Genomic DNA, 26,892 nt, shown 5'->3' with positions numbered 1-26,892 from the left:
CTCAGTTCGGTCGACCGACCTTCTGTGTGCCACAGGTTCTCCCGCGAGCACAGCACCTGACGCCCCTCGCAAAACATTATCCTTACGCGAACAAAGACCCATTACCACGTGATATTATCACGACACTCACTCGTCTCATTGTCATTGTATAAGAAATAAGGTTGAAATCTCTTGGGTTAGTCTTAATTAAAAGATTAAAAGTAATTTTATGTATATATGAAGTTTTTTTAAGAGTATTTAATATATTCAATAATATTTGAAACAAACCGTTTTCTTAAACAGAAGAAGCAAAGATATTTTATATAAAGAAACTAATATTTAAGTTTGCTCTTAAATATTCAACATTATATACGCATTCTTATTACGCAAAAGAAGACTATTCAATCTAAATAAATTATGCTGACGGGAAAAACCAACTCGTGGGAGGTAACGAGTTAGTCAGTCCATTAATGTGCCAGAGGGAAAAACGGGAGATTTAAATATTTCGATAGAAAAAGCACAGAAGGGGGTCGGTAACAATGTTTTCTTATAATTTTGAAACGCTCCGCGAAAGAGAGAATACATGGCAGAGCATAAAGTAAATACAGAACAAAATAACCGCGCGTAACGATTACGCGAAATTACAATTGCCACTTTATATAGTTATCGGTCCAATGGTAATTAATATAACTGATAATTATCTGCAGACACTTTTGACGTGATGCAATTATCGCGCGACAATTCAAAACGACAAAGATATCAATGCCATTTCCAATTCGTTACTAAAGCAGAGATGAAAATGAATAATACATTAACGTTATTAAACATGTAACAAAAGTTTTATGCTTTATTTTCCCATTTATTTTCAGAATTATATTTTCAGATGAAAATACGTCACGTCCTTTTACAGCCGCATCTTATATCCTGAATTTGTGAAATCACATTTACGTTTACACCCTCGGCACACGGGGCTCTCACGGTCTCACGAACGGCTCTCACAGAGTCGTGAACCTGTAAAAATTGCTATTGATGCCCGCTTCAGTTTTGTTTCATGGCGGAATTCAGCAAAAGTCCGGACCAATCCGCCGGCAGCGCGAATGGAATCAACGTTAATACCAATATATCCGAGCCCATTCGCCGCTCCGAGACGAGATATTTTTGTTTCCCAGATATTTTATTTGCGCTATTTTATTAAACATATACCGATCTTCGTAGAGAAAACTCCCTCGCGCTTTATTGTCCCTCGCAAATTCTCTCCCCCTACGGCGTATGTGAAATGAAAGCTTTAATGTCGCACTCCGATTCGAATTTCATTCCCGATTTTCATCAAAGCCGTCATCGGCTGACGTAAATACGGTGCGAATAAATCTGGATTTAAATCCGTGTATTGCGCGACATATTCTAAAACGATCTGTTCAAAATCGATTCTTTCACAATAAAAGTCTTGGAAATGACAATGCTCTCTGCAAGCGATAATAGACCAAGAGCGTTTAAGTAAGATAAATTAAAGTCCTATCTCTGATTTGCATTTCAAAGAACTTCAAGAGGATTTTAATTTGTGAATCTACAATGGCGTATAATATTACACGTTAAGGGATCTCCAGAAGAAGCGTCCCATAAAATTTCGATTGATAAAGATCGATGTCTCGAGAGATGTGGATAATAGCGCGGATAACTTTTGACACGCTTTATATATCGCGAGAACGAAGCGTACAGGAAGTGTTGACAATAACGGTGAACGGTGACGGATGTAAAAATTTCAAAGCGGTGCTTTTTCATTCATCCGACGGCCTGGAATATATCATATAGTAACCTGAACAGACGTTACTTCGTGATGCAACGCAAATCCATCAGCCGCCTCGCGCACGCGTTTTGCACAGAAGAGAGCAACAGCGTGAGATCGGGTCAGATGCAACAGGGGCGTGTTGCAAACGTATATCCGGAGGTGTTGAAGTGAAAATTCCATTTATTTCCTTTTGAGAAATTAAGATGAAGATGTCAAATAACGCTACCTCTACATTAAAGATGTAGGTATTCTTTCTCGGAAATATATATGTAATAATAAAATTGAAAATTAACAAAAGTAATAATTCATATTAAGATAATAATTAACACAACAAATATTTTATTAAATATTTGTTAAATAACCAATATTCCTCTCTTTGATTCTTGCAAAAATGAAAAGTAAGACCTGACTTCTTTTAGCGATTTCGTCAAGTTTCTATTGTAATGGTTGCATTATATAGAGTAAAATTAGAGAACAAAAATATTTATTCCAAATTAATTCAAACGTAATTCCTCGTATGAAATAAAGTACGCAGATTTAGACATTCTATTTATTCTTTCATATCGCGACTTTATTTTATTCTGAAAACTGCATCAAACGAGAATATCCTGAATATTTCGATGTATAAATAGTTTCGCGATATATACTTCGGCAAATATATACTGACGCGGCATAAATAACGACAAATCCGCAATCGGCGGCGTTGAATTATTCGCGATGTATTAAATGAACAGTGTAAGCAACCTCGTTGCGCCTCAAATGGCGTTATTCATGCGCGATGAAGCGGCAGTATATGTACACACGCTGTTGCGCGCGATTCGATGTCGATTTCCCCCGGATCATTAGACTCGCTATGTCGCGGCTTCCGAAATGCTTCTGAGACGAGCGCCGCATGCTGCTCGAGATAGCGCGACCGAGACACTAATTAGTATGCCAACGTTGTTGAACCTCCTGGGTAAAATCCATTATGATTGCTTGGAATTGGAAACCCGCTTTAGAGTTAAGCCTTCCTTCCTCTCGCTCGCGTACGAGACACGCCAAAACGCTGTACCCCCAAGATTGCCCCTACTACATCCTGCAACTCCTAACGAGGAGCAAAGAAAAATTCTTAATTACCTCCGGGGAAGTTTCGAGCGAAGTTTTGTCTCAGTCGGGTATCCTCTATAAAAGTTGACGGAGTCGATAATTGCGCTAGTACAGAATTTGAAAGTAAAAGGAAATTTTTACGCAAAGCAAAAAGCTTTGCATTTGTGTTTATGTTTACATTATATTAAAACAACTGCTCCGCAGAGAATTTTCTCACTTTAAAAACGCATTTAAATTAATTACATTTAATCAATTCATGCAAGAGTTATTTGTGAAAAGTAAATTAATATATCTCTTCACACAAAATACATTTTGAAGAGATAATAAACGTTATGTAATTAATTAATGTGCTATATATTCTGCTTATCCTATATACTATACTCAATATTATAGTTACATTAATTTATATGAATATCCACAAATACTCTCATACACAAATAAATATTAAATAAACTCATTTTTGTGCGGTTTAATGCGAGATGTCCTATTTGTTCGAGTAACAGGTATTGATGCCAATCGACGTGAAGGATGATTCGATCGATAAATTGACGGCGGTGGCAAACAGAGAACCTAATGTTTCTAGCCATAGCAGACGTCCGCAAATCTAGTTGCCCACGTTCGCTAATTTTGCAGCCACGTGTACCATAGTTCCCTACATCAAAGGATTGATCGTGATGTTAGGCTCGTACCCGGGTACGCGTCAATATAGCGTTTCTGCCTTTACAACGATGTTCCCTGTTGAGCAAACACTTGTAAATTGCCGAACAGTATAATTTTCTCTTTTCCTTTTCCTGTCAATATACGTCAAAGCACAATAAAACATATATAGATAGTTATGTGAAATTGACTTTTGAATTTACTCTTAATTATTTATAGAGAGGGAAAGAAGAATCAACAACAGTTCGTCAAATACGATTATCAATTAAAGAATAATAGATAATGAGAGATTATTTTGTAATGTCCATGCACACTGACATATGTTTATCACTTATAAAATAATTAATTATAAAATTAGCAACTCCATGACTTTAAACATTATTACTTTTGTACAAAGACATAACGCCTAAATTTTATTTTTTTTTTTAGAAAAAGCCAACCGTTGGTTATTAGTTTTGTTGATTACATTGAAATTTAGAAAATAAAAAGATGACTTTTTACAAATTCGATTTGACAGGTACATCATTCTCGTCTTTATGCGCGCGATTTGTGTTTATTCAGGTATATCCAAAGCGGTCGGGAAGGCCGAGAAAATGGGAAAAGACTGAGTGGCTTGTGGTCAGCCGCTCGTGAAACCACGGCGGCGCCGCATAGGTGCATACATATGTGTGTATTTATGTATACAGGCGCCACATGTGGAGGCAGCCACGTATTCGAAGACGCAAATATCGACATGAAACAGAGAAGAGCGTGTAAAAGTCGAAACGTGTTTTAATCCCTGTGGCTCGCAAGAATGCGCACGTCAATCGAATAGCTTCGGCCGTGAACGCGTCGCACAAAGCAATAAGTATTAGACATTAGACAATTCACGCGATCAACATATCCACCGCGTGACACATTTTTCACCTTTAAATACGCGGCTTTCACGTTAATCACTTATAGTACGTGATTTTAACATTCGACACGTATAACCCACTATGACGATTGTCAGAGAGAGAGAGAGAGAGAAAGAGAGATTTGCAGACGCATTCACTGTAAATCCAAGTGTGTTATTTCTACACGCATAAATGTCTAAAAATAAAAGTATATATATTAAGCTATCTGAGCTAAATTATCAGAACACAAAAAATTTTATATGGAATTAATTTGCTAATTATTTGCTATTTTTTGCTTTTAAAAGTAATTTTTTTGCTCCAGCTATTAAAAAGTTACGAAAGGCAAGATAGCTTAAGACTAAACTATCCAGCCATTGTAAAAAAAAAACATACATAAGTCATAGCAAAAAGTTAATAATACCAAAATTATTTGCTATTTTTTTGCTATTTTTTGCTTGCAAAAATAATTTTTTTCTCACACTATTAAAAATTTACAAAGGGCTGGGCTGGATAGCTTAAGATTAAGCTATCCAGCCCTTCGTAACTTTTTAATAGCTGGAGCAAAAAAATTACTTTTAAAAGCAAAAAAATAGCAAATAAAATTAATTCGCGGTTTAATATAACCCCGAATATAGCGAAAAACTGTGTTTTTTGCACTTTCAGGTTAAGATATCTCGAAAACCTGATGTGATGGAGCAATTCCGCTGGCGGATTCGGATTCAGCGGGCCGAAAACCTTTGGGAAAGTATAGTCTGGTCTCAGGTTTTTAAAAATGTCGGCCTGTGTAATTAGCAAATTAATTCCATATAAAATTTTTTGTGTTCTGATAATTTGGCTTAGATAGCTTAATATACCTTAAAAATAACACATTTGACTGATGAAACTCATTTTACATTTGTTGCGAGTTAAATTAACACGTTTAATCGTATTAAATTAAAAGTTAATACGTTCAATCGTATTAAATGACGTGATTTACAACGGCAAGAAATGTGTAAAAAGAGCTTCAATTAAAATAACACACTTGGATTTGCAGTGTTTAAGTTAATGTCTAATTCAGCTACAATATCCTCGACGAATCGTTTGTAGATAAATGTAGATAATTAAATGTATATGTGTTTCTAGTCGCGATGTCATCCGTCTACGGAACAACTTTCGAACGCGAAAGATAACGTAATCAGGTGCTTCAACGCGATAAGAGCAAAAAAGCGGTCTATGTTACTAAAAGCGAAAACTAACGTCCCGTATATAGTTACAGCTTTTTGACTTTCGACGAAGGTAATAAAATCCCGCGTACGGAGTGTCTCAAAATTATTAGAACTTCTTGTCACGATAATAGAGAAGATATCTAATGAGTTACAAGCGCGAATGCGATTTTCCGTTGTGTTCGTTATCAACAACGCGGAACAACGTTGCAATCGATTTGCATACCAAATCACAAGGACAATATGCAATATTAAATAATGATGTAAGATGATATCTTATGGAAATTAATTAAGTAATAAATTAATGTGGAGGAAAACACATCATAAAAATTAATACATTATTATGATTGATCATTTATAATTTAATTTTATATCTATAATTTAATTATCTGGTAAAAGATTGAATAATATTACTGTATGTTGACCACATTTTCATATATTCGATATCAATACCTCTTCATTCTAACTAATTTATTTAATTTGTGCATTTTTTAAATATTAATAACATAACGTAGAGATTAAGATTGCACGCGATAATCTTATAAATTGGCATCGGTATTTTAAGGTATTTTTTATTTATAGAGTATCACAGTCTTTCTTTCTTTGAAGGCTCTTAATTCTCACTATTGAGGCCACAGGGAATGACCCGTTCCGATTGTATCGGACGTATCCACAAATTGTCACTATCGCGTGATTTCACATTCGCTTCGCGTTCAGATACAATCAGCCGGGGTGGACACCGGATCGACGATGAGATCGCTATCTGCGAGTGGAAATCTGCGTGCGACGCGCGACGGTACCCTTCTAGAGTTACCGGGTGATCAAGAGAAATTACGCGCGCCATGTTCGAAGACTCTAGCCCGCGAAGGAAACGGAGATCCAAATCAGCAGGGAAACAACTCTAAGCTCTAGTGCCGTATTCTTAAGGCGTTACCGGAAACCTAGAAAGCTTTAGAAACGCGAACGAGTAAAGTGTTCCCCGACTGCGGACTTGCGAGAACAAAGAAAAGATCGATATTTTTCTTCAACAAGCTTCTTACTTATTAATTTTGATAATTATACTTTCGCTTTATTTCTACGACCGATACTTTCGAAGAGATTACTTTCAAATTTCTCACCCTGTTGTATTTCATACATAAGATGAAAAACATAAATAAACATAGTAAAATAAACAACGACTACAGTTTTGTATGTAATAATGTGTAAAATTTACAAAAACGAGTTATACAAAGATAATGTTAATAACATACATTTTTTTTTAATTTTTTTTCAAATCCAGACTCTCAAACATCTTTTTCCAAAACCAAAATTTTACATCCAAGGTAATTTTCAAAGTATCGAAGAAACAACAGAGACATTCTCCCTTTGATCAGTAACGTGCTTTAATTTTTTAAAAAGCAAAAATGTGTCAAATTAATATCTTCGAGAGTATACTGATTTATAAAGAATAAGTTTCAAATGCAAGTCATAGTTCCCCAAAATAAATTTTAAAAAGTTCAATACCTATTTATTTCCGAGTACTAATTCGAGTGATTAATAATACAACCCACTAAGGCAGCCCTGCAGCTTTCGCGTGCAGGCGTAAACCATCGGTTGACTTGGATGCGTACTTGGATACGAGCGTGTAAGTACATTTCTAAAGCTTCCGCGAACGACGGAGAGATAAACACGAAAATCCATTGACTTCGCGATAGCGATGACGTCGTGCGAACGATACCCTATCTCGTTGAGTATACCGAATTCTATGGAAAAACACGTATTAAAAAAAGTCACGATACTTATAATTGTTTCTCGACGGTAACGCTGGGGCATTTTGTTGTTCACCGTTTTTCAGTTTACACAGAGAGAATATACAGACTGTGTATTTAGGTCATAACCGACTCAGGATGCGTTCGTTCCTTAAAGCAAAATAGAGGATATTCCGTACCGTGTTAATTTTGTCAGACGAAACTGTATACGTATCGAATATTCGCAAATAACCCGTCTATATATAAATATCGTTCCTATAACTAAAATACACGTTTGTGTATAGTTTTACCAATTACTAATTCATCTGTCAGTTTATATTTCGAAGTAATAATTCCAAGATAAACGATAAACGCGCAATTATTTCGTAATAATTGCATGTCTGAAAGCGCTTGTGCGTTTCAAATGCGTATCCCACATTCGCATGAGCTTTCAAATATCTCGTATCCAAGGGATCGCCGAATTTGTCAGTGCTGTTTAATCGCATATCGAAAAATGACGGATCAGACAAAAAGTGTATAGCAATGACGCGCGCGGCCGGCCCTCATTGAAAACCAACAGATCGATTCTCTCTCGCGGCGTGCGAGTAGCTCGATGAAACCATGTAACGAATCGTGGAACGTAATCACAGATAATCGCCAGATGTGGGAAGACCTATTTTTGTAAACAGCAGTCAATACACGAGTGTAGCGACAGATCATATCTGCACACGACAGGTCATGGAGGGCACATTTTTCTCTTTAACCGTTTTTATTTTCTTCCTTTAAAACCATTCTTTCTTTACAAGTAAAAATAAAATAAGGATAATTATTTATCAGATTAATAAATCAGAAAAGGATTTATATTACATATAAAGTTACAAGTTAAAGGATGTAAAAATTACTTTTTATTTATTGATTACGAGCAAAGCAACATTTTTCGGATTACGATAATTTTATTGTATCAGCAAATTCGTTATAAAGAACGATCGTAATCAATTTTTGCGAGGCTTACTATTCAATGAATATTCAATGAAGATTTGTTCATCTCTGAAAGAACAATAAATATATTTATGAATAAGTTAATGCCATGCCTTTATATATAACGGTCTCAAATGCGTTCGTTTCACGACTATTGTGACGAATTTTCACGTTAATATGTATTTTGGATTTTATTGCCGTCAGTATTTGAATTTTCAATATTTTAGAGCCGAAATTGTGAGGATGATTTCGACGATACAGCGAAATACTCGCGTTAAAATAAATTTTTAATATTGCACGTATCTATACCAATTCTGTTATATTGTCTATTATCCTACTTTTTAAACGCAAAAATTGTACATAATATAATAAATTTAATTACAAAGAAAAAGACACTAAGTGTACGTATTTATACAAGAAATTTTATTTAAATTTGTATCTCATATACAAAAACGTATATTTAACTAATTAATTATCCAGCATGTTAGAAAGAAAGAAAGGAAAAGAAAGAGAAATGTAAAATTCTAACTTATTTGAAGTCCCAAGAAAAAGTTTCAAGAAAAATTATTCTACAATTTTTCCGAGAATGACAATTAAACCTATATACGCGATAAAATTCAACGAGAGAGATTCTCATAAAAATACTTAATTAAGCAACCTTAATTAAAAAGTAACTTGCATCTTTATGCATCCCTTCATCATATTACATTAACGCAACAGATTTTACGAAGATTGCCTCTGCAAACTGTCCTTTGTTTTGTGGAAGAGATTCTGATAACTAAGCAGAGAGAAGCTCCTATAGTTTCTAAATAATAATTCGCCCATAAACGAACAGGATCTCTGCTCAGAAAGTAAGAAACGATGGAGTGGCCAATAACAAGAAGCAGCGAAATAAGGTCGTGAATAATGAGCGATAATGCCAGTCGCGAAAATTATATAATAGAAGGAACAATTTTGAGCGCGGCGGGTGGCCAATTAAGCAAGATCTGTCGATTGTAACTCACCGTATATAGCAAACCGGCTTGTAACAAAATACATTACTCGCGCTTGTTATACCGTGATGAGTAAATAAAGAGTACACTGAGAAAAAATATATTTATTTAGGTGGCTGCTGATAGCTTATTTACTTAATATAACGCATGTTTATTTAGAATTAGATATTTTTATTTAAATTAAGTACATTTAAATAAAACATTAAATAAAACATTTAAATAAAAATTAAGTACATTTAAATTAAGTATATTTATCGTACAGTAGCTTAAAATTAGATTTTACTCAAAACTTGACTGACAAAATATATAAAAAGAGTAAAACTGTTTACCCACAGCTTTAATTAAGGAAAATCGAAGGCACTTAAAGCTTTACGTAAAGCTTGTTTTAAGGGGACGTTGCTATAAATTACGATCTTTAAAGATAAATATTTCTCAAAGGTCGTTAGAAAGTTCCTGTGATATTTGAATGTACAGCGGGGAAGCAAAAACCTCGTGAAAAACTGCACTTTCAACAACCAATTCATTTACGCCCGCGAATATCAAGGAGTCGGCAACTTCGATCATGGGTAATTAGCGATTTCCTAATTAAATTCCGCAGGAAACTGCACTATATTTTTTTTTAGAAACGTGCTTGTACTCCCCTACATTTCATAATTCTGTACTTTAGAGATAAAGAATCTCCAGTTTTTTTCAGGTCAGGTAAAGCGTTATTGACAGTTGTATTATTAAACATGTCAGTTAAATTACTTTGTTAAAAACTCGATAAATCAAACTGCTATTTTTATTTTATATCTAAAGAATACATTTTTCTATTTAAAACGTTAAGCCCTGTTTTCTGTAAATTTATAATAATGAATACAATTCTTTCTTCTCTAAGATACAAATTTATACTCGCCGTACGTCTTCTTTTTCGAACAACTTCCTGAACAATAAGTTAGAGTGAGACAAGTATATTTTGTTTCAGTCTAACTTATATTGCACTAGAGTGCACCAGTTCGAAAAAGAACAAACAGATTAAATCCTTATTTTGTACACACGTATCGAGAAGTTTGGTAAAGTGTCGGTGCGTAGCTATTTGCATATCATGTAAAAGCTGCGCAACGACACTTACCAAACAGACAACTGTCGATACGTGTGTACAGAATACAGCCTGAGGGAAAGCAAAAACGCATCGATACTGTTAATCTTTCTACAAAACCTTTAATATTCATCGTTTGGAAAGGTAAGAAAACTGAAGTTCTTTCATTGTTTAGTTCACGTAAAGAATCAAGTCTGCTTCGCTGGTAAATAGTAAGCGAATACGAGAATCAATAGAAATCAGTCTTTCTAATTAAACGACCAGCTTTTACTATGTATTATAAAAATATAATTTTTATATTTAAGCATGAAATTATAAACCATTATAAACCGATACAAGCTAACAAACGCAAATGCGTTTATTATATCGCATGTTTTTTACATTCATATCTATATTTTTTTCTTTTATACATTTAATCCTTAAATGACAATTATGCGAACTTTTAATTTGATGCAATTTGCAAAGAGAGATCTCTCTTTGCAAATTGCATCAAATTAAAAGTTCGCATAATTGTCATTTTTTGAGAAATAAATCGCTCTAATTAAAAATATAGTATATCGTTGTATCTATAGCGAAAATCGGGGAATTTCATTTCGAATAAAATTTGCATTATAAAAAACAGACAATAGAAAAAAAAATACACGTGCAATCACAAAGAAAATCATTTCGCATATATACAGTAAATATAGAATGTCTGATATAATTTCCTCCCGATCGAAATTTAATTCTATCTAATTAAGATAGCTAATTTTTGCAAAATTTTTCTTAAAAAAAAAGATAATTCTAACTCCTCGTTAAAAGATTAATTATCAAAACAGCGAAACGTTATGTGTATTATATCTAAATAGTATTTGCGAAGATAATAAAAAGATAATTAGTAATCAAAATAATTTAAAACATCGAGATATTAAAAGTTCGAAACAAGATGATGATTACTGCAATTATCGTTTCAAAAATCGCTAGATTATTTTCTATATAGCTATGATTTTTTTCAGAACAATAACTTTTAAATCGAAAAGTTTTATTTGTGTTTCGACAAAAATCTTCCTTTCGCTCCGATATAAGTCCTCGACTCCCACGGAGTCAACAAAAGCCAGCAGTTCCCGGGCAAAATTGCCTCATCGAAAGAATTTCGCTTTCGAACTTAATACTCGCGGCTTCGTAATTGCTTGATATTCTGGGAGATAAGAGTAGCCGAAGGAGGGGAAAGGTCACAACTTTCCGAGAGAAAAAGTCGGAGTCTATCGCGAGCAACAAATGTAACGATATTCGACGAAGAAAAGAATAAAATATTGAAGAAATAAGTTTGAAAAATCTCGCTTTAACTGAATTATGTAGTTGTGTGAGTCTGCATGGAAAAAAATATCAAATATTTCGGCGGTTTTGTAGAAAACTTGCACGAATAGTCTATTTTGATACTATATTAATTATACATTTGATATTATATTAATTACACATTTGATACTATATTAATTATGCATAATTATAATCTGCAATTAATTAGAGAAGCCATTTTCGGTCGAGCTGCATGGATCTTGGTAGCCTAATAATAATATTTGTGTGTAAATTTTGTATAATTTGAATTTTTCCAACTCAATAAACTGCGCATCGATTATTTGTTGGTTTTAAAACACAGTTTTTTGTCGGAACAGTTTATCCACATACTTAAATCGATAATCGATTTAACTTTTAACTGTATTAGGGGGAATTGTGGGGAGGTCCAGGTTCGAACCCTGGCTGGGGTGATATTTTTCACAATAAATTCTTTATCGTGATTTAAATAGAATGCTTATTAGCATCAAAAGTTAACTCGATTATCAATTTAAGTACGTGGATTTACTGTTCCAACAAAAAGCTCTGTGTTTTAAGACCGATAAATAATCGGCGCGCAGTTTACTGACAATGAGTTGGAAAAAGGTATACAAAATTCATACAGAAATAATTATTAAGCTACCAAGAGCTAATCCGACCGAAAATGGCATCTTCTCTAATTAATTGTTAGATTCATATACATATCCTGTCTTACTTGTTATTGTATAATCTGCATGTTAAATGTGGATATTCTCAGAATATATCTATCTACTTCGGAGAAAAACAGCGCGATTTTTGCAATCAAAAATAAGATACAGAATCAAGAATCCAATATATAAATTGTATCTATACAGCATTAATACATTTAATACATTTATAAATAAGAGAAAAATGCGCGCATAGAGGAAAAGGAGACTAGTCAATAAAATAAATTGATTTATTTTATTGACTAGACTTTCGTTTATTTGCCTACCACTGAAATTAATAAAATACTTTATTACTGCTATCGGAAAACAGACTATCTATTAATATGTCATCGAAATTCTTTAATCCTCGAATAACTAACAATCGAAGATCGATTGAAGCGTCCGTTTAAAGAACGCGACGATTTTTATCTCAAATTAAAAGTACAAATATATCCTTTCTTCCTTGCCATTTTTCACTCCACCTTGTATATCAAGGAAACAAGAAATTACACGAATCTCGTCAACAGTATTGTTACACTTCTGAGCTCGAACACTTAAGGCCCAGTTTCACAAACGTCTAACCTTAGGTTAACTCACTCTTCGTCTCTTTCTAGAGGCCAGTTTCACCAACGTCGATTAACTGTAACCTTCGATTAAGCTCACTCTCCATCTCTTTCTAACTGTCCCCCTTAGAAAGAGACGAGAAGAGTGAGTTTAATCGAAGGTTACAGTTAATCGAAGTCATCGAAGACGGTGAAACGCCGGCCCTAATAAGAGGGACGTTAGAAAGAGACGAAGAGTGAGTTAACCTGAAGTTCAAAGTTAACCGACGTTTGTGGAACCGGGCCTTAACGATTCACTGAGCTCGAGGCCTCGAGCCACGCGGAAAGGAAGGAAACGAGAAGCAGCGGGATATTAATATCCGCTCGTGATTCATGCCAGCTTTCGCAGCTTAATTTCACGAAGGAACTTTCTTTTCCGTCCGTCATAAGAGATTAATCGCGAGAACAACGAGGCGGCCGGAAAGTCGTCCGCAATCAACCGGAAAGCTTAAACCCAGCACCATGGCCAAAATCGAGACACACACACAAGACATCTTTTAGATGTCTTACGAAAAAAGATGGCTAAAAAAGACGTCTAAAAAATGTCTTTTATGTCCCGATTTTGGACATGGTGCTGTCTGGGAAACCTCTCACGGCCCAAACTGCGAATAGAGCGCGTCTTATATCGGGCCCCGAGATTCGCGCTCCGTAGAAATTCATTCACTTTACCGTAAAAATCTTTGTATCGTGGAAACGCGAGAACGTCGCTGGAACGCGGCGCGTGAAATTCACGCCGTGAAATCGCGACCGCGAGCATCGCAAAATGGAGCACGATCGCGACGCGCGGTTCAACGTTCGACTCGCGTACCTCTCATCTCCTCCCCTCAGAAAAAATGTTCTCTGGCTTACCTTCCACTGTCCGCTCAATCGTCAGCCCCGCCGTGAGGAGATAGAGAAGAGACACATCCGTCAGCTGGTCGTCATCGTCATACCAAACACCCGTGGACGATCGCCTCCAGCACCGTGATCAACACCGTCGCACACTCACTGACTCGACCGCGCGTCGTCGCGTCACGTCACGTCGACACGTCGTCGACGATCGGCACATTCTTTCGGCACGTTTACCGCTTTCCTACGCCCTTCGCCCTTCGCCGGCCGAGAACTTTTAACCGGCGAGAAGAGTAGCGCGCGCGCGCGCGCGCGCTCACGCAAAAACCGGAGAACCGGGTGGAGAAACGTAAAAACGAATCGCGGGGGGAGGGGGAGGAGAGGAAGGGCTTTCTAAAGCGCGTTCGCGGAACAATCACGAGCACGATCGCGCGCGAACGCGAACCTCGGTGTATAACGATGAAACGCGCTCTGATTGTGATAATAAGGCGTCGCGGACGCGCGCGCCCGAACGGGTGAAAAAAAGGTACCTACGAATAATTCTACGCGGGCTACACGGCGTCGCGCCCTCAAGCGCGCTCGCTCCACGGTCGCTACACTAACTGCCGCGGGACCCACTTGAATTTCGAGCCGGCGCGCCCGCGCCGGCCAATCAGCGGCCGGCGCCGCCGGCGCGCCGCCGCCCGCGGCCCGCTCACTGCGCAGGTGTGTGCCTGTTGCCGCTGTTGCCGGCGCGCGGCGCGGGGCGCTATATATTTCATTCCGTTTGAAAAACGAGATTTTTCTTTTACCGACGCGATAATGGTACTTTTAATTTTCTTTCGCTGGTTCGCTAAGTAAATGTCTCATTAGTATACTCTTGACTTTGAATGCGAATCGGAAAAATCGTGTGAAAGAACCACTTAGGAGATATAAAGATGCGCATATTTCTTTGAAATTAACACTCTAAAGTTAGCTCAATTTTTCAGCCGTTTCTTTGTACTATTTTAATGATTTATGTTCTCAGAGAAATAAAGTGTAAAATTTTTTACAATAATGATTATTAATTAAAATTTCCAAATTCGTGAGACGTAATTTTATAGCGATTTTATTTCGAAGTTAAATTGTAAAGCATTACTAACAGAAATAATTTTCGTTTCAAACGATAGTGTATATATTCTAATATCAGGATATTAGAATATAGGCGAGAAAAAGGATGTCTCGATGTTTACGGCAAAACACATCTAATGCAATAGATATTAACAAATAAGCTCATTATTCGATTGCGTCGATCGAATGTTCGAACTTACACTGTTTACCAGAATTTGAAGAATAAAAATGAGAAATTTGTTTTAAAGAATGACTTTTAAAAATAAGTGAATCAAAATAAATCAAAACGGAATTTCTTCCATTATATAATCTGAGACATTATTTTACAAATTAAATATTATTTGAATTTTGAATGTATTCCTCTGGGTTTCTTTCCGTTCCCAACAAGCTACCGTTCTTTTCTTTGTTCTAAAAAAAGACAAAATTACATTCGAAATATTTTAATGATTGTAAAAATTGTAAAAAAGTATTAGATACAGAAAAATTCAATAAAATACAGCTTTCTCATGTAGCTATTTTGGAACAATAAAACTCTCTAAATAAAACGTACTTTTAACGCCATCTCTTAGATCGTATTCAACTTTCTTTTAGACCTTACCAGAAGACATTTCCATGATAACACAATGTCCAAAATCGAGACATAAGACGTCTTCAAGACGACATTGTGTTGTCTGGGTAGATGAAGATGCATTTATTCTCACTTACTATAAAAAAAGTTTATCTCACAAATATTAGAATTATAACAAATATTAAAAATGTAAAAAAATTTGAAAAATTCAATCCCATTCAATCTCTTTGTAAAATTTTAAATTGTTTCTCTCTTTCATTTCAATTAGATTAGTACAAAATGAGAACTCGCGTGTTAAAAAGGGCAACTTTTATTATACAAAAAGTCGATTGTTTGTACAAAAAGGTGTATTCTTACATATTACATCGCTTGTAGTGAATCCAACGTTAAAATGCTTTACTCTGAGATGAGCGACTAATTGGAATAAAATAGCGTGACGCTTTATAATAAGGAACACACGAACACGCGGCTGCAATCATTCCAACATCGATTCACTTAAAAGCGATGGTAGCTTCACATACTTATCTGTCCTGCAATCACATACTCCGTCCAAGCAGGACCATAACAATAGTCTCAACACGCAATATTCACTACCTTCGCACCCTCGCACACGCAATAACTAGCTATTAATCGTCATATATTATGCGCATCGTTATCTCGCTAAAAAAAGGGGGGAGGGGGAGAAAAAAAGTAAAAATCAACGTGGCACTTTCTCGTAGAGTCGTTGCATTCTCGCGGAGAAGATCGGCAAAAATAGTAGGAAACAAGTACGAGCAAGCCTGAGAGAAAATATGGACGAGATGACGTTGAAATCTCCTTGAGTTTGAAAGAGAATTAGGAGAGAATGTGACAAGGATATCTTGCAAAACGTGTTACAATTATTACATCCTCCGTAAGCCTTTCAAACCAAATCGAAGATTCATTGTATAAAATACAAAATTGTTATTAACCACCGGTCTGCCAAGAAAAATGGGAGACACTTCCAAGAAAATAACCTTCGCAAAAATCTATCATAAATATTTTTGATAAACCGACTATTATACATATCATATACATATATTTGTCCCTTTCTTAATATACACATTCTCGCAAGTAGTTTCCCAGACAACACACGTCTCAAATCGAGACATACGACGTCTTAAAGATGACTTATGATATTCCAAATCGGGCACATGACGTCTTAATGACGTCATTAAGACGTCATGTGCCCGATTTGGAACATTGTGTTCCCTGGGTTATTTTTCAAATTACTATTAAAATTTATTAATACTCAAAAAACGAGCGATAACAATCTTGATAGACCGGCTGTCAATTTATTTTACCGGCATTTTATCTCAACACGGACGAGCGTTCGGTGTTCGGCAAAAAACGATAACATAACCGAACGTGACCGCTGCGAAGCCGACTGGTATATTACAGCGTAAGGAAACATCGATGAAAGAACCTAATCAAACGCTTATCATTCCACCACCGTTTTGCATTTGTACTTTTACGACCCCGCGGGCATTGCGGCAATCAATTTCACGGCGAACTGACGCGGAGAACTATGATCGACGGGACGATCGCTGCCGTCGTTATCATCGTCGTGTCCGTTCGCGAAAAATCGTAAACACCTAAAGAATTAAGCTAAATCGTATTAGGGTTACGACGAGGTTTGAGCTGCCAATATTTCCTCCTGCTGTATCTTTCTCCGGTAGTTATCCAGCGTAACTTGTATAGTCTTCTCAGAGTAACGGCAGTTTTCGGCACCGCAGGTACATGTGAAGGACTTGCACTTTATTATCCAGAATTTCTCGCCGTAATCGAAGCTAAGGGCAAACAGATCCATATTGGTCTATCGTGCGATGTTAGCAGAAAGGTACGTGACGTAAAAAAAAAAGCAAATCAGATTGTGATGTGTGAATATTCTTAAAGATACCGTCACCTTAAGAGCCAAAGCACATAACATGGCGTAGCGATATACGACAGTCGTAGTCCTGGACCTGACAAATCAGGATACGTCAAAGCTTGTGTGTTACTTACGTCCACGACTACTACTACGTTTACGCGAGCGTTACTTCTGTAGTAACTTACGATATATCACTCGTTTACGCGGAATAAATTATCGTAAGTTACTACAAAATCCCGTTTACGCGAAGGAATTATCGTAAGTTACTACAGAAGTAACGCTCGCGTAAACGTAGTATACGACTGTCATATGTGCTTTAGCCCTAATCCGTCGTGCGTTAATATTAGATACGTATCCAGATAAAACAATGTCCAAAATCGGGACATAAAACGACTTAAAGACGTCATTAAGACATCTTTAAGACGTCATATGACGTCTTTAAGATGTCTTTAAGATGTCTTAATGATGTCTTTAAGACGTCTTTGAGACGTCTTATGTCCCGATTTTGGACACTGTGTTATCTGGGTAGATATAGTAAGTCATATATATACTGGTTCGAAATCGCGTTAAATAAAAAGAAAAATTAAATCTTGAAATCTTGCATAATTATGTCAAGAAAAATGAGAAGGCAATTTATGATTGTTTTAACTCTCTAGAACTCGAGAGAAATAAATAATCAAATGAAAGAACGAATAGAAGTATAATCTGTTGAAAGATTATAAGGGTCATTTAAATATTATTATCAAATATCTTTATTGGATGAACGTAGAGCCCGAACTACATCTATCGTAATATTCACCGTAAGCGATCGTAACGCTCGTCGTAATAGCTATCGTAAGCTCATCGTATGAGTTGATTCAGCTTGAACTCTTACGATTACGACACTTGTCTAGCGTTACAACATAACTTAACCTGTCAGCTTTCTCGACGTGTGAAGAAAAATGTGTTTATAGACATATTGGCATAGGTATACGGTTTACGACGGCTTCATTGCTTACGACCACGATCAAAGCGTTACGATAGATGTAGTTCTAGCTTAACATTTTGTCAGTCTACATTTTAATAAAAAGTTAACAGAATCGGATTACTCTGATGTCACAATATATATTTGAGTCACGACACAGAATTAAGAGACGAAATATGAAGTAACAAAGGTGAAAAAAAAACTACAACTACATACTGTCGATCGAACGAAAAACAAAACGTTAAACAATTTATTAACGGAAAGTGCAACAATGTGTTGTGTCCTGTTAGTTAATTTAGAGGCTCAGTGAGAGTACTCAGTGATTTTCGGCATCTTAATGACTTCAAATTCACCGCTTTTTAACATACCCGAGCTCTTCATCTGCCTCGATGTCGCGATTAGCGAAAAACGCTATCCTTGGAAAATGCAGATCCTGATGTTCGACGAACACTCGCACCGGCAATAGATTCGGCGCGCACGAATGATTAATGAACCGAGCAATATTCCCGTAACGTCTCGCGTCTATACAATACGTTTCTCCATCCTGCACATAAAGTAAAAAATTTTTTTGTCAATCTACAATATAATGACTTAGAGATTTAATAAGCTGTATAACACCAATGAGAAACAGTTGTAAAGAAACAAATTGTAAACGTAGAAGATTCGAAACAACAATCTTCTGTTTTCAAAAAAGTGCCTAAAATCTCCGAACAGAGTAGCCAAAACAACTTTTTTACATCTCAGATTATGTACGTATCTAAATATATTGAATTAAAATTTATGTAAAAATGATTACACAAAAAATGAGAATGCGTCAGATAGTTTGTCACTTTGTCAAAGGAACGACTCGATTTTGATTCTCTGCGTATAAAAAATTTTGAGCAAAAAAACTCTCTTCTCATGATAAAAACACAAACAGATTCCAAGATAATTAAATAATAAATTATAGTGCTACATTCTTTGAAAGACGGCAAAATCCAAGAGGAAAAATATTTCCTAAGAGGGAAATTATAGAAACAATATGCGTGAATATTGGAAGCAAAACTACTTTTCTTTTTTCTAAACCAAAGTAAAAGTTATGTATCTTACTCTATTGTCCAAATCGAACAAGTAGGAGTCATCTTCGCGATGATCAGCCTCGGAATCTGAGATTATCTCGCCGACATATTCGCAAACATAAGTGCCTTTAGGAATATGCCGGAGAGTTCGGAGGCCCCAACCCTTGCCCTTTGTGCGAAACAATTGAAATCGTTGCGTCAGCCCATGCTGAACCACTCGGTTGTTGCACGTAATACGATTACAGTCACAAGCCGGATTACATTCAAACAACATTGGTGGATCTATGACAGAAATATTATTTGTTAAGATCTTGATAAAATCATTTTCGTAAAATAAATTTCTTTGCCACTAATTCAATTAATGTATTTATGGACTTATAAAAAGTTTTTTTGCTCTTACGAATAAAATTTTTTTAATGTTGATATTTAAATAGGGATACCTGCATAATTAAATTCTGGAACAAGTTTTCCCTCCTCATCGTACCAACATCGCAGACTTATATTTCCGCATAAACACTTTTCGGTACTGCAATTATCCTCACATCGACAAGACTGCAATGATGTAATTGTGCGGTCCACATTAATATTGCTCGTGAAACAATTCTCCGTTACGTAAAGAAAATCCGTCGGCTTGTCTTCGGAATCGTATCCATTAACACATTGTATAGGATTTGTTTCCTTTCCGCGTGAAATGTCACTGTAAAAAAACAGATAATAAAATTTTTGTAGAACGAAAGATCAGACAAATAAAGCTACTTTTTATTTATTCTACACGTAATCTTCGATGTTGTAACTAAGTTAACAATATTCTCGACAGAAATTGCGTAATAAAATTCTTAATATATCTAACTCGACAACAACCATTAAGGCAATTCAATTTTTTCGTAAAATTATACAGCGTATGTCATTCATATATTTTCTTATACAGATAATCGTGCGTACTTGATAATATATACTTACTTCGTCAATATCTTAACTGTCTTTTCCCACATATGCTCAGAGAGTTCGTTGACTTTTGCGTTCAATCTCAAAGCAGCCATAGTATCGCCATCCAAAGCGCAACAGTTCACCGCGGTTTCGCCAGCAGCATTCACCTCTCCTATTTTAGCACCGCGTGCTAGCAGTAGAACACTGACTGCATATTGATCCTGTCTAGCTGCTATGTGTCTAAAAGAAGAAGAAATAAAATATTATTTTATAATTAAAGAGAATCATCTCAAAACTTCAGCTTATTTAGAATAGTCATTGATCACAATAGATGTTTCTGTTCGCGTAATATGAAAAAATAAAAATAAGGAAAATTTTCAGAACACAATCTACAACAGAGACACAAAACGTACAAGGGAGTATCACCATGGACGTTGACAGCGTTCACATCGCATCCCTCGTTGAGAAGCATTTCCGTGATGTCGGAACTGCCGCTGAAGGCACTCCAATGCAACGCTATATTCTGCTCGGCATCACGGATAAGCGGATCGCACTTCTTGTCCAATAAATACCGTGCGACATTCGTATGACAAAACTCACACGCCCAGATTAAACTTGTCCAGCCCCCATCGTCAACAGAATCTGCAAATAAAAACGTAAGAGAACGTAAAGCATTAAATCTAAAAAAGCAAGAAACAGATTGTTTATATTTAGAGACGAGTTCGGCACAACACACATTACCTACTAATGTTCTCGGCACTTTACACTCAGTCAGAATGATTTTGCAGACTTCTAGGTGACCGGACTTGGCAGCCATATGCAAGGCGGTCATACCGTCCTCGCCCTTTAGTGTTACATCGGCGCCTATCCTGACTAGGTACTTCACAACGGCAGCATTACCATTACTCGCGGCTAGCATTAGCGGAGTTAATTGGTTCCTATCCATTACATCTACTTGAGCACCAGCTTGAACCAGAACGTGCACACATGACAAATGTCCTTTATCTGCTGCTATGTGCAGACCGGTCCGGTGAGCGTAATCCCGGAATGTGTGATTTGCATTATAACCACATGCTGGAAACCATAAATTGTACATTATAGCGATACGATAATTAAGCTATCAAAGTAAATAACATTTTCATCATTCGCTAAAAATATAATTTACAAAGAATCTGAATCGGAGAATTGTAAATAATAAAACTCCATTTAGCTTATCTTAGTCTATCTTCTGAATAAAACGTTTATTTAATGAAAGATTTAAGATAAATAGATAAAAATAGAAATATAAAGGAATATGATTTCCAAGCTTGGAAATTTCCAATTTCACAAACTCAATTATCATCGATTTATTTTAATTTTCCTATTTCTCAAGTATCTACTTACCTAGTACATTCACTAACTTTTCAAGATCCCCGTTTTTCACGGATGTGTAGAGACTCATGATGGTATAACGCTCTGGCCTCTCAGCATTAATCGACGGTTCGGGTATCTTGATAACGTCAGGCTTGATCAACGGGCTGGGCGGACGCTCAGCCAATTTCGTGTTGTCACCTTTTCCAGGTAAGCTCATCTTTGCAGACGGCAATTTGGAAAATTTTTTACGCGTAGGAATGAAAACCGGCCGCCGCATGCCGTTCATAGTCACCATTACATCATAGGCTGCTGTCTCACTGCTGCAGTGCGGACAGACGCCTTTCTTGTTCGGATAGATCTCACATTCGCGATGGTACTGGTGACCATTGGCACACTGCACGAACCTGCCTTGGGAGCAGAACATGCCGCAGGAGGGACAACAATTGTGGCGCAGCAGTCGTTCCTTGTGCATACGACAAAGGATAATGAAAGGCACGCGTGTGCTGGGTCGCCTCATCGCCACGTCGTTGGCGTCAACCTCGTTACAGCAGCCCACCACCCGGCTGTCGATCGAGTCGATAGCAGTACAGTAGAGTGGTCCCCCGGTACCGGTTATCGTCACGTATAACTGAGATCGCACTTGGCACAGGCACAGCATGGATTGCACGTACGTCTAAAATTGATGAAAAAAGAATAAGGATCCTAGTCAAAGTTTGTTGTAAACATTTTTTTTCCTACTGACTGGGAGAGTATTATACGGAGATGTAATGATATTTATCTCAACTTGTGCCGATCGAACGAGATTTCAATTAAATGATTTAAATAAATATATTAATACAATCTTTCATATTTAAGAATTTGTAATCCTGATCTACTAGACTAATATTAGATTAAGCAGCTTAGATGACAATACTGACTTCACTCATAATAGCCGTTGATTCCGGCTTTGATGCCTGTCCTTCCGCGGGACTTGGGCTCGGCATACTCCGGCGAGTTCGTTTGACTGGCATGTCTGTATTAAAGTTGATATAAAACATAGTTAATAAATAAAACACTGCTTTACATATTTATAACAGAGGATAGAGAGAAGAGAAATGTAAAATAATGTCTTAATACTTGAACGGCAAACTTTTCATTTTAATTAATTTTTTATTTGTCTTTTTATATTCATTAAGTTAAAAGCTAAAGTTTTACCTTCAGGATAATCGTTATTTTTTCCAGCTTCTGCAACGGATGGAGAACCATCTGCAAGATAATTGATTTTGATTACAACAGCTGTGACCGGAAGAGATTACTATTTATTTCTTATTGCATCACCTTCGTACAAATCCGCTTTTGCTATCTTCCGCGCTGCTTGAGTGCTTCCGCGAGGACGTCCCCTCTCTCTCTTGGGTCGAATGGCGGGTTGGGTAGCAGGTTTTAAAAAAGGCTTTTGAATATCGGCCAAAGGTGTGTCGTCGCTGCTAGGACTGCCGATGGAATTGCCCAGTTTGGTCTGTGATTCCGAGCTCCTCGTCATCGGCGATAGCTTCGGCATTCCATCGAAGTCGGATGAGAACGACTGCGAATCATCCATAACATTGTCGTTCATGCTGTTCTCGGGTAGAGAAGTGTCGCGCGAAGACTCTAACATCTCAGTCGTGCTATTATCAGACGTCAGCGACGTCTCCATCTCCTGACGGACATCGGACGGCTTTACTTGTGTCTGCTTGATCGGATCTTTGCCTGGAACAATCTTCTTGGGTCGACCCGGTTTGTTGTACTTCTTTTTCTTGTATTCCTCCGTATAATTGGACTTCTCCTTACGTGCCATGGCGCTTTCCAGTACAGTGCTCTTTACAGACTCTTTACACAACCTCCTAGCTGAACGCTTGGGACCGGGAGGTTCCTCATTCCGAGGTATTGAATCACTGAAAATGAAGGAAACAGGTTTACAAATATCTCACGCTTAAATATTCAAAAATAGTAAGTAAAAGGAAAACAAAAAACCTAAGTGCTCGTAATCTAGGTCGCCCAATTCTTCTCTTCCTGGTAACTGGCGCGGTAGTTTCTTGTTGCGCAGTACCTTCTGCGAGTGTTGTCTTGGCGCTGCTGTTTTCAGCATTATTCTCCGTGGTTTCAGACTTCTTCTGGATAGGAAGTTGTGCATCACTATTTTGTTTCTCTTCTGTAGTTTCTATTTTATTCTCATCGACGACTTTCGATTCTGTCACCTTTGTAGATTCCTTCTTCTTTGTCTCCTCTGCTTGAGACTTCTCTGATTGAGATTCCTTAACTTTAGACTCCTCTGTCTGGGACTCCTCGGCTTGGGATTCCTCTGCTTGAGATTCCTCCGCTTGGGACTCTTCCACTACGTCGGAATTCTCATCAGAGGTCTCTATCTTTACCGAGACGCCGCCAATTTGATCACAGTTGGCCAACTCGTCAGGAACTAAAGTGAGATTAGAGGAACAACTGGATATCTTGGTCTTCTTGCCGTGATCCGTATTCTCGTCGATGGTCCTGAACGTCAAGACGATCCTGGGTATGTTGTTGTCCTTCTTGACAGCCTCCTGCTTGCCCGCCGAACTCCCCTCCTCATCCTTGTGATTCTCCTCCGGAGTCCGTAAGGTAACTACATCCTCTGGACCTTCAACAGCTTCCTCGCTGACCTCGTCGGACTCCCTTTCCCTCTTGGACACCTCGTCGACGATTCTCGACGGCAATAGCGACATCACCTTCTCTTCCAGTTCCATTTTTTCAATTTCATTCTTCGTCGGGCTCACATTCTTGTTAAACTCGTTCGTCATCCCCTCGAGGATCTCATGAATACTGACCTTGTCGTCGACAACTCCGTTGTCGGCGGCGGCAGCGGGGGCGGCCATGTCCCCCGTCCCGCCGTTGGCGCCGCCGGTCTCCGTCACCCGTGGCGCTCGACACCCTTCGGGCGTCGCGGCGACGAGCCCGTTGTCGCCTTCCGGCGACGCTACGTCGGCCATGCCTTGGTGGTGCGCGCGGCTAGCTACCGAGTCTGCTGCGACGAGCGACGACGCGCATCTCCGGAGACGTACCTCATGCTGCCGTCCCTGTTTCTCCGATTACCGGTGCATGCTCCGGTAATTCTCGCGTATCCTTCGAATTATCCTTTCTCTCTCTCTCTCTCTCTCTCTTTCCAATTCCTTCTGTCTTTCGCGCGGAGAACTGTTTCTCTTTTCCAGTTCCCTTCCGCCCTTCGTCCTACCTACCTGCCGGACAGTAACGCGCCGCTTTCCGGCGCGACGATCAATCTCACCCCGACGCGCTTATCGGCGACGCTTATCGACGACGCGAACCCGTCGATCCTCCTTCGCCACCGATGGCGGGACGCCAGGACGCCACTCACCACTTCCCTCCGCCCCTCTTTCTCTCTTTCTTCCTCTCTCTCTCTGTCTCTCTCTCTCTCTCTCTCCTTTACTCACTGTCCGTGCCGCAGAATAAAAGGCGTACCGCACGCACGCGTGTCTTGTTGCTCCCATCGACTACCTCGCGCTGCTCCGAGCCGACCGAGCCACTCCGACTACTCCGAGACTCCGAGACTCCGAGCTGCTCTCGGCTCAGTCGCGGCGAGTTGAAGATTCCCGACCCGAGAGTCCCGAGACCCGAGGCCGCTCAACTAATGTCCAATCGGATATCGGATCGACGATCCCGAAGCGGCGCGAAGCGGCCCGAGCCAGCCGCGCTAAAGTTTCCCGCGAAGGAACGGAAGAGGGAAAGAGAGAGAGAGAGGAAGATGGCCGCACTTACGCTGGCGCGCTCACAGAGCTGACTGGAAGCCATATTGATTGTTCAGGGACGACTGGGGACGACGACGACGATTGTTGTCTCTCCGCGATCCTACAGCCCGCTATCGCGCGGCGTCAGGTCAAATTGACCTTCAACATTTAATTCATGCTTGATTTATATGGTTTCTCCATCTATCGAGATGAGTGGTCTTCGAGAATAATGGATATGAAGAGTAAGAGAAGGAGGGGGGAGAGGAAGAGAGAACCATTTATATTAGCGATTCCCATGTAGATCAGTGTAGATCACTTCGTCAGACGAAATTCATCTAGTTAATCTAGTACACACGGCGTCATAAATGCCATCCCACCTGAAGATAGCCCGAGTCAAATAATAGATACCCAGACAGCACGCATGTAAAAAAATCGGGGACATGAGACGTCTTTACGATACAATATCAAAAAGATGTCGTAATGACTTTTTTGAGACGTCTTATGTCCCGATTTTAGACACGGTGCTGTCTGGATATCTATTACATTACTGCGTGTATGTATTACACGCGGCCTTACCGCGTGTGAAACACGCGTACATGACGTACACTGACCGGCAGGAATGCCTGGACATTTTGATATGTATATGACATATATATGTATGTACATGTATATGTATATGTATTATGTCCAGGCATTCCTGCCGGTAGAGTGTACAATTTTGAACAAAAAACGCCTAAGTTCACGCGTTAAAGTATTAGGTAACCATCACACGTATACGTGAAATACAACGTTATACGTTCGCAGTCAACTTGGGCGGAATGAATTCTTCCCTCTCTCTATCTTTGCGTCATAAGTCAATATACGATCCGGTCCAAAAATGGACGACGAGTTTGTTGAACAACTGCCTTTTTTTGAAGCGAAACTTTACTCGTAAATAAAATTGTCGCGCACGTTGAATTATTCCGAGCGTGAATTAACAATCTTTCTTTATTTCGCGAACTAGGCGAATGAGCCATAAAAGTGTATATGTGTAATATTTTTGAGAGATTCAGGATCCTGAATTATCTCTTTCGTTCTCGAGATCGAGAGAATTTTATTTAGCTCCACGACTGTACACTGACCGACAGGAATGCCTGGACATTTTGATATGTATATGACATATATGTACATGTATATGTATATGTATTATGTCCAGGCATTCCTGCCGGTAGAGTGTACATGGAAATATTTACGTATCAAAATGTCAATCTCGACTCGAAAGACTTTCACACCTTATTGCTTCTCCTCTTTATTTTTGTAATCTCAACGTTATATGTTTATCTATTAATAGTCGAGCGACGCGACTTTTTTCCGAGGAATACCCGCGCACGATAAATCATCATGTAACGGTGTAACGTGGCGTTACAAAGTTCGGCCGTGAAACGGCCGACGCAAAGTTCGATCGGCTCTCTCTCGTATATAAGAGAATGCAAATTAGCGCGATCTTAACATGGCGGGGCGTAAAGCTGGAAAATCCATTAGCGTTCA

General features: G+C 38.2%; 2 protein-coding genes across 15 annotated transcripts in view; both read right to left on the bottom strand.

The window, feature by feature from the left end:
* Positions 1-14,373, bottom strand: part of Cac (calcium voltage-gated channel subunit cacophony) — a 179,929-nt gene extending 165,556 nt beyond the window's left edge. For 9 of the 14 annotated variants that reach the window (XM_071704198.1, XM_071704213.1, XM_071704197.1 and 6 more), the window contains exon 1: positions 13,809-14,372. The gene's annotated coding sequence lies outside the window, so the exon portion shown is untranslated. Of the gene's footprint in view, positions 1-13,808 lie in introns of all 14 variants that reach the window. The other 5 variants (XM_071704200.1, XM_071704201.1, XM_071704203.1 and 2 more) reach the window with 2 other exon arrangements.
* Positions 14,374-15,738: 1,365 nt separating this feature from the next.
* G9a (histone-lysine N-methyltransferase G9a) lies at positions 15,739-25,418 on the bottom strand. Its single transcript, XM_071704196.1, has 12 exons — positions 23,624-25,418; positions 22,952-23,544; positions 22,829-22,879; positions 22,552-22,646; positions 21,665-22,307; positions 21,023-21,355; positions 20,695-20,923; positions 20,315-20,521; positions 19,795-20,051; positions 19,386-19,636; positions 18,665-18,840; positions 15,739-17,252 (listed from the first exon to the last, which is right to left on the bottom strand). Exons 1-12 carry the CDS (start codon positions 24,610-24,612, stop codon positions 17,087-17,089), a joined length of 3,990 nt encoding a protein of 1,329 aa, XP_071560297.1. The 5' UTR covers positions 24,613-25,418; the 3' UTR covers positions 15,739-17,086.
* Between the last annotated feature and the right edge of the window lie 1,474 nt (positions 25,419-26,892).

Source organism: Temnothorax nylanderi, unplaced genomic scaffold, assembly GCF_030848795.1.
Source record: "Temnothorax nylanderi isolate EJ_2023f unplaced genomic scaffold, tnyl_v1.0 TNYL_tig0039_pilon, whole genome shotgun sequence".
NCBI lineage: Eukaryota > Metazoa > Arthropoda > Insecta > Hymenoptera > Formicidae > Temnothorax > Temnothorax nylanderi.
This window is presented reverse-complemented; position numbering and strand designations above follow the sequence as displayed.

Coding starts and splice junctions, on each gene's coding strand:
- G9a (XM_071704196.1), bottom strand. CDS start 24,612: ATGGCCGACGTAGCGTCGCCGGAAGGCGACAACGGGCTCGTCGCCGCG. Junction 20,522..20,694: donor GTCCATGGTGATACTCCCTT/GTACGTTTTGTG, acceptor TTCTTCTTTTAG/ACACATAGCAGCTAGACAGG. Junction 20,052..20,314: donor ACAGTTAAGATATTGACGAA/GTAAGTATATAT, acceptor GTTTTTTTACAG/TGACATTTCACGCGGAAAGG.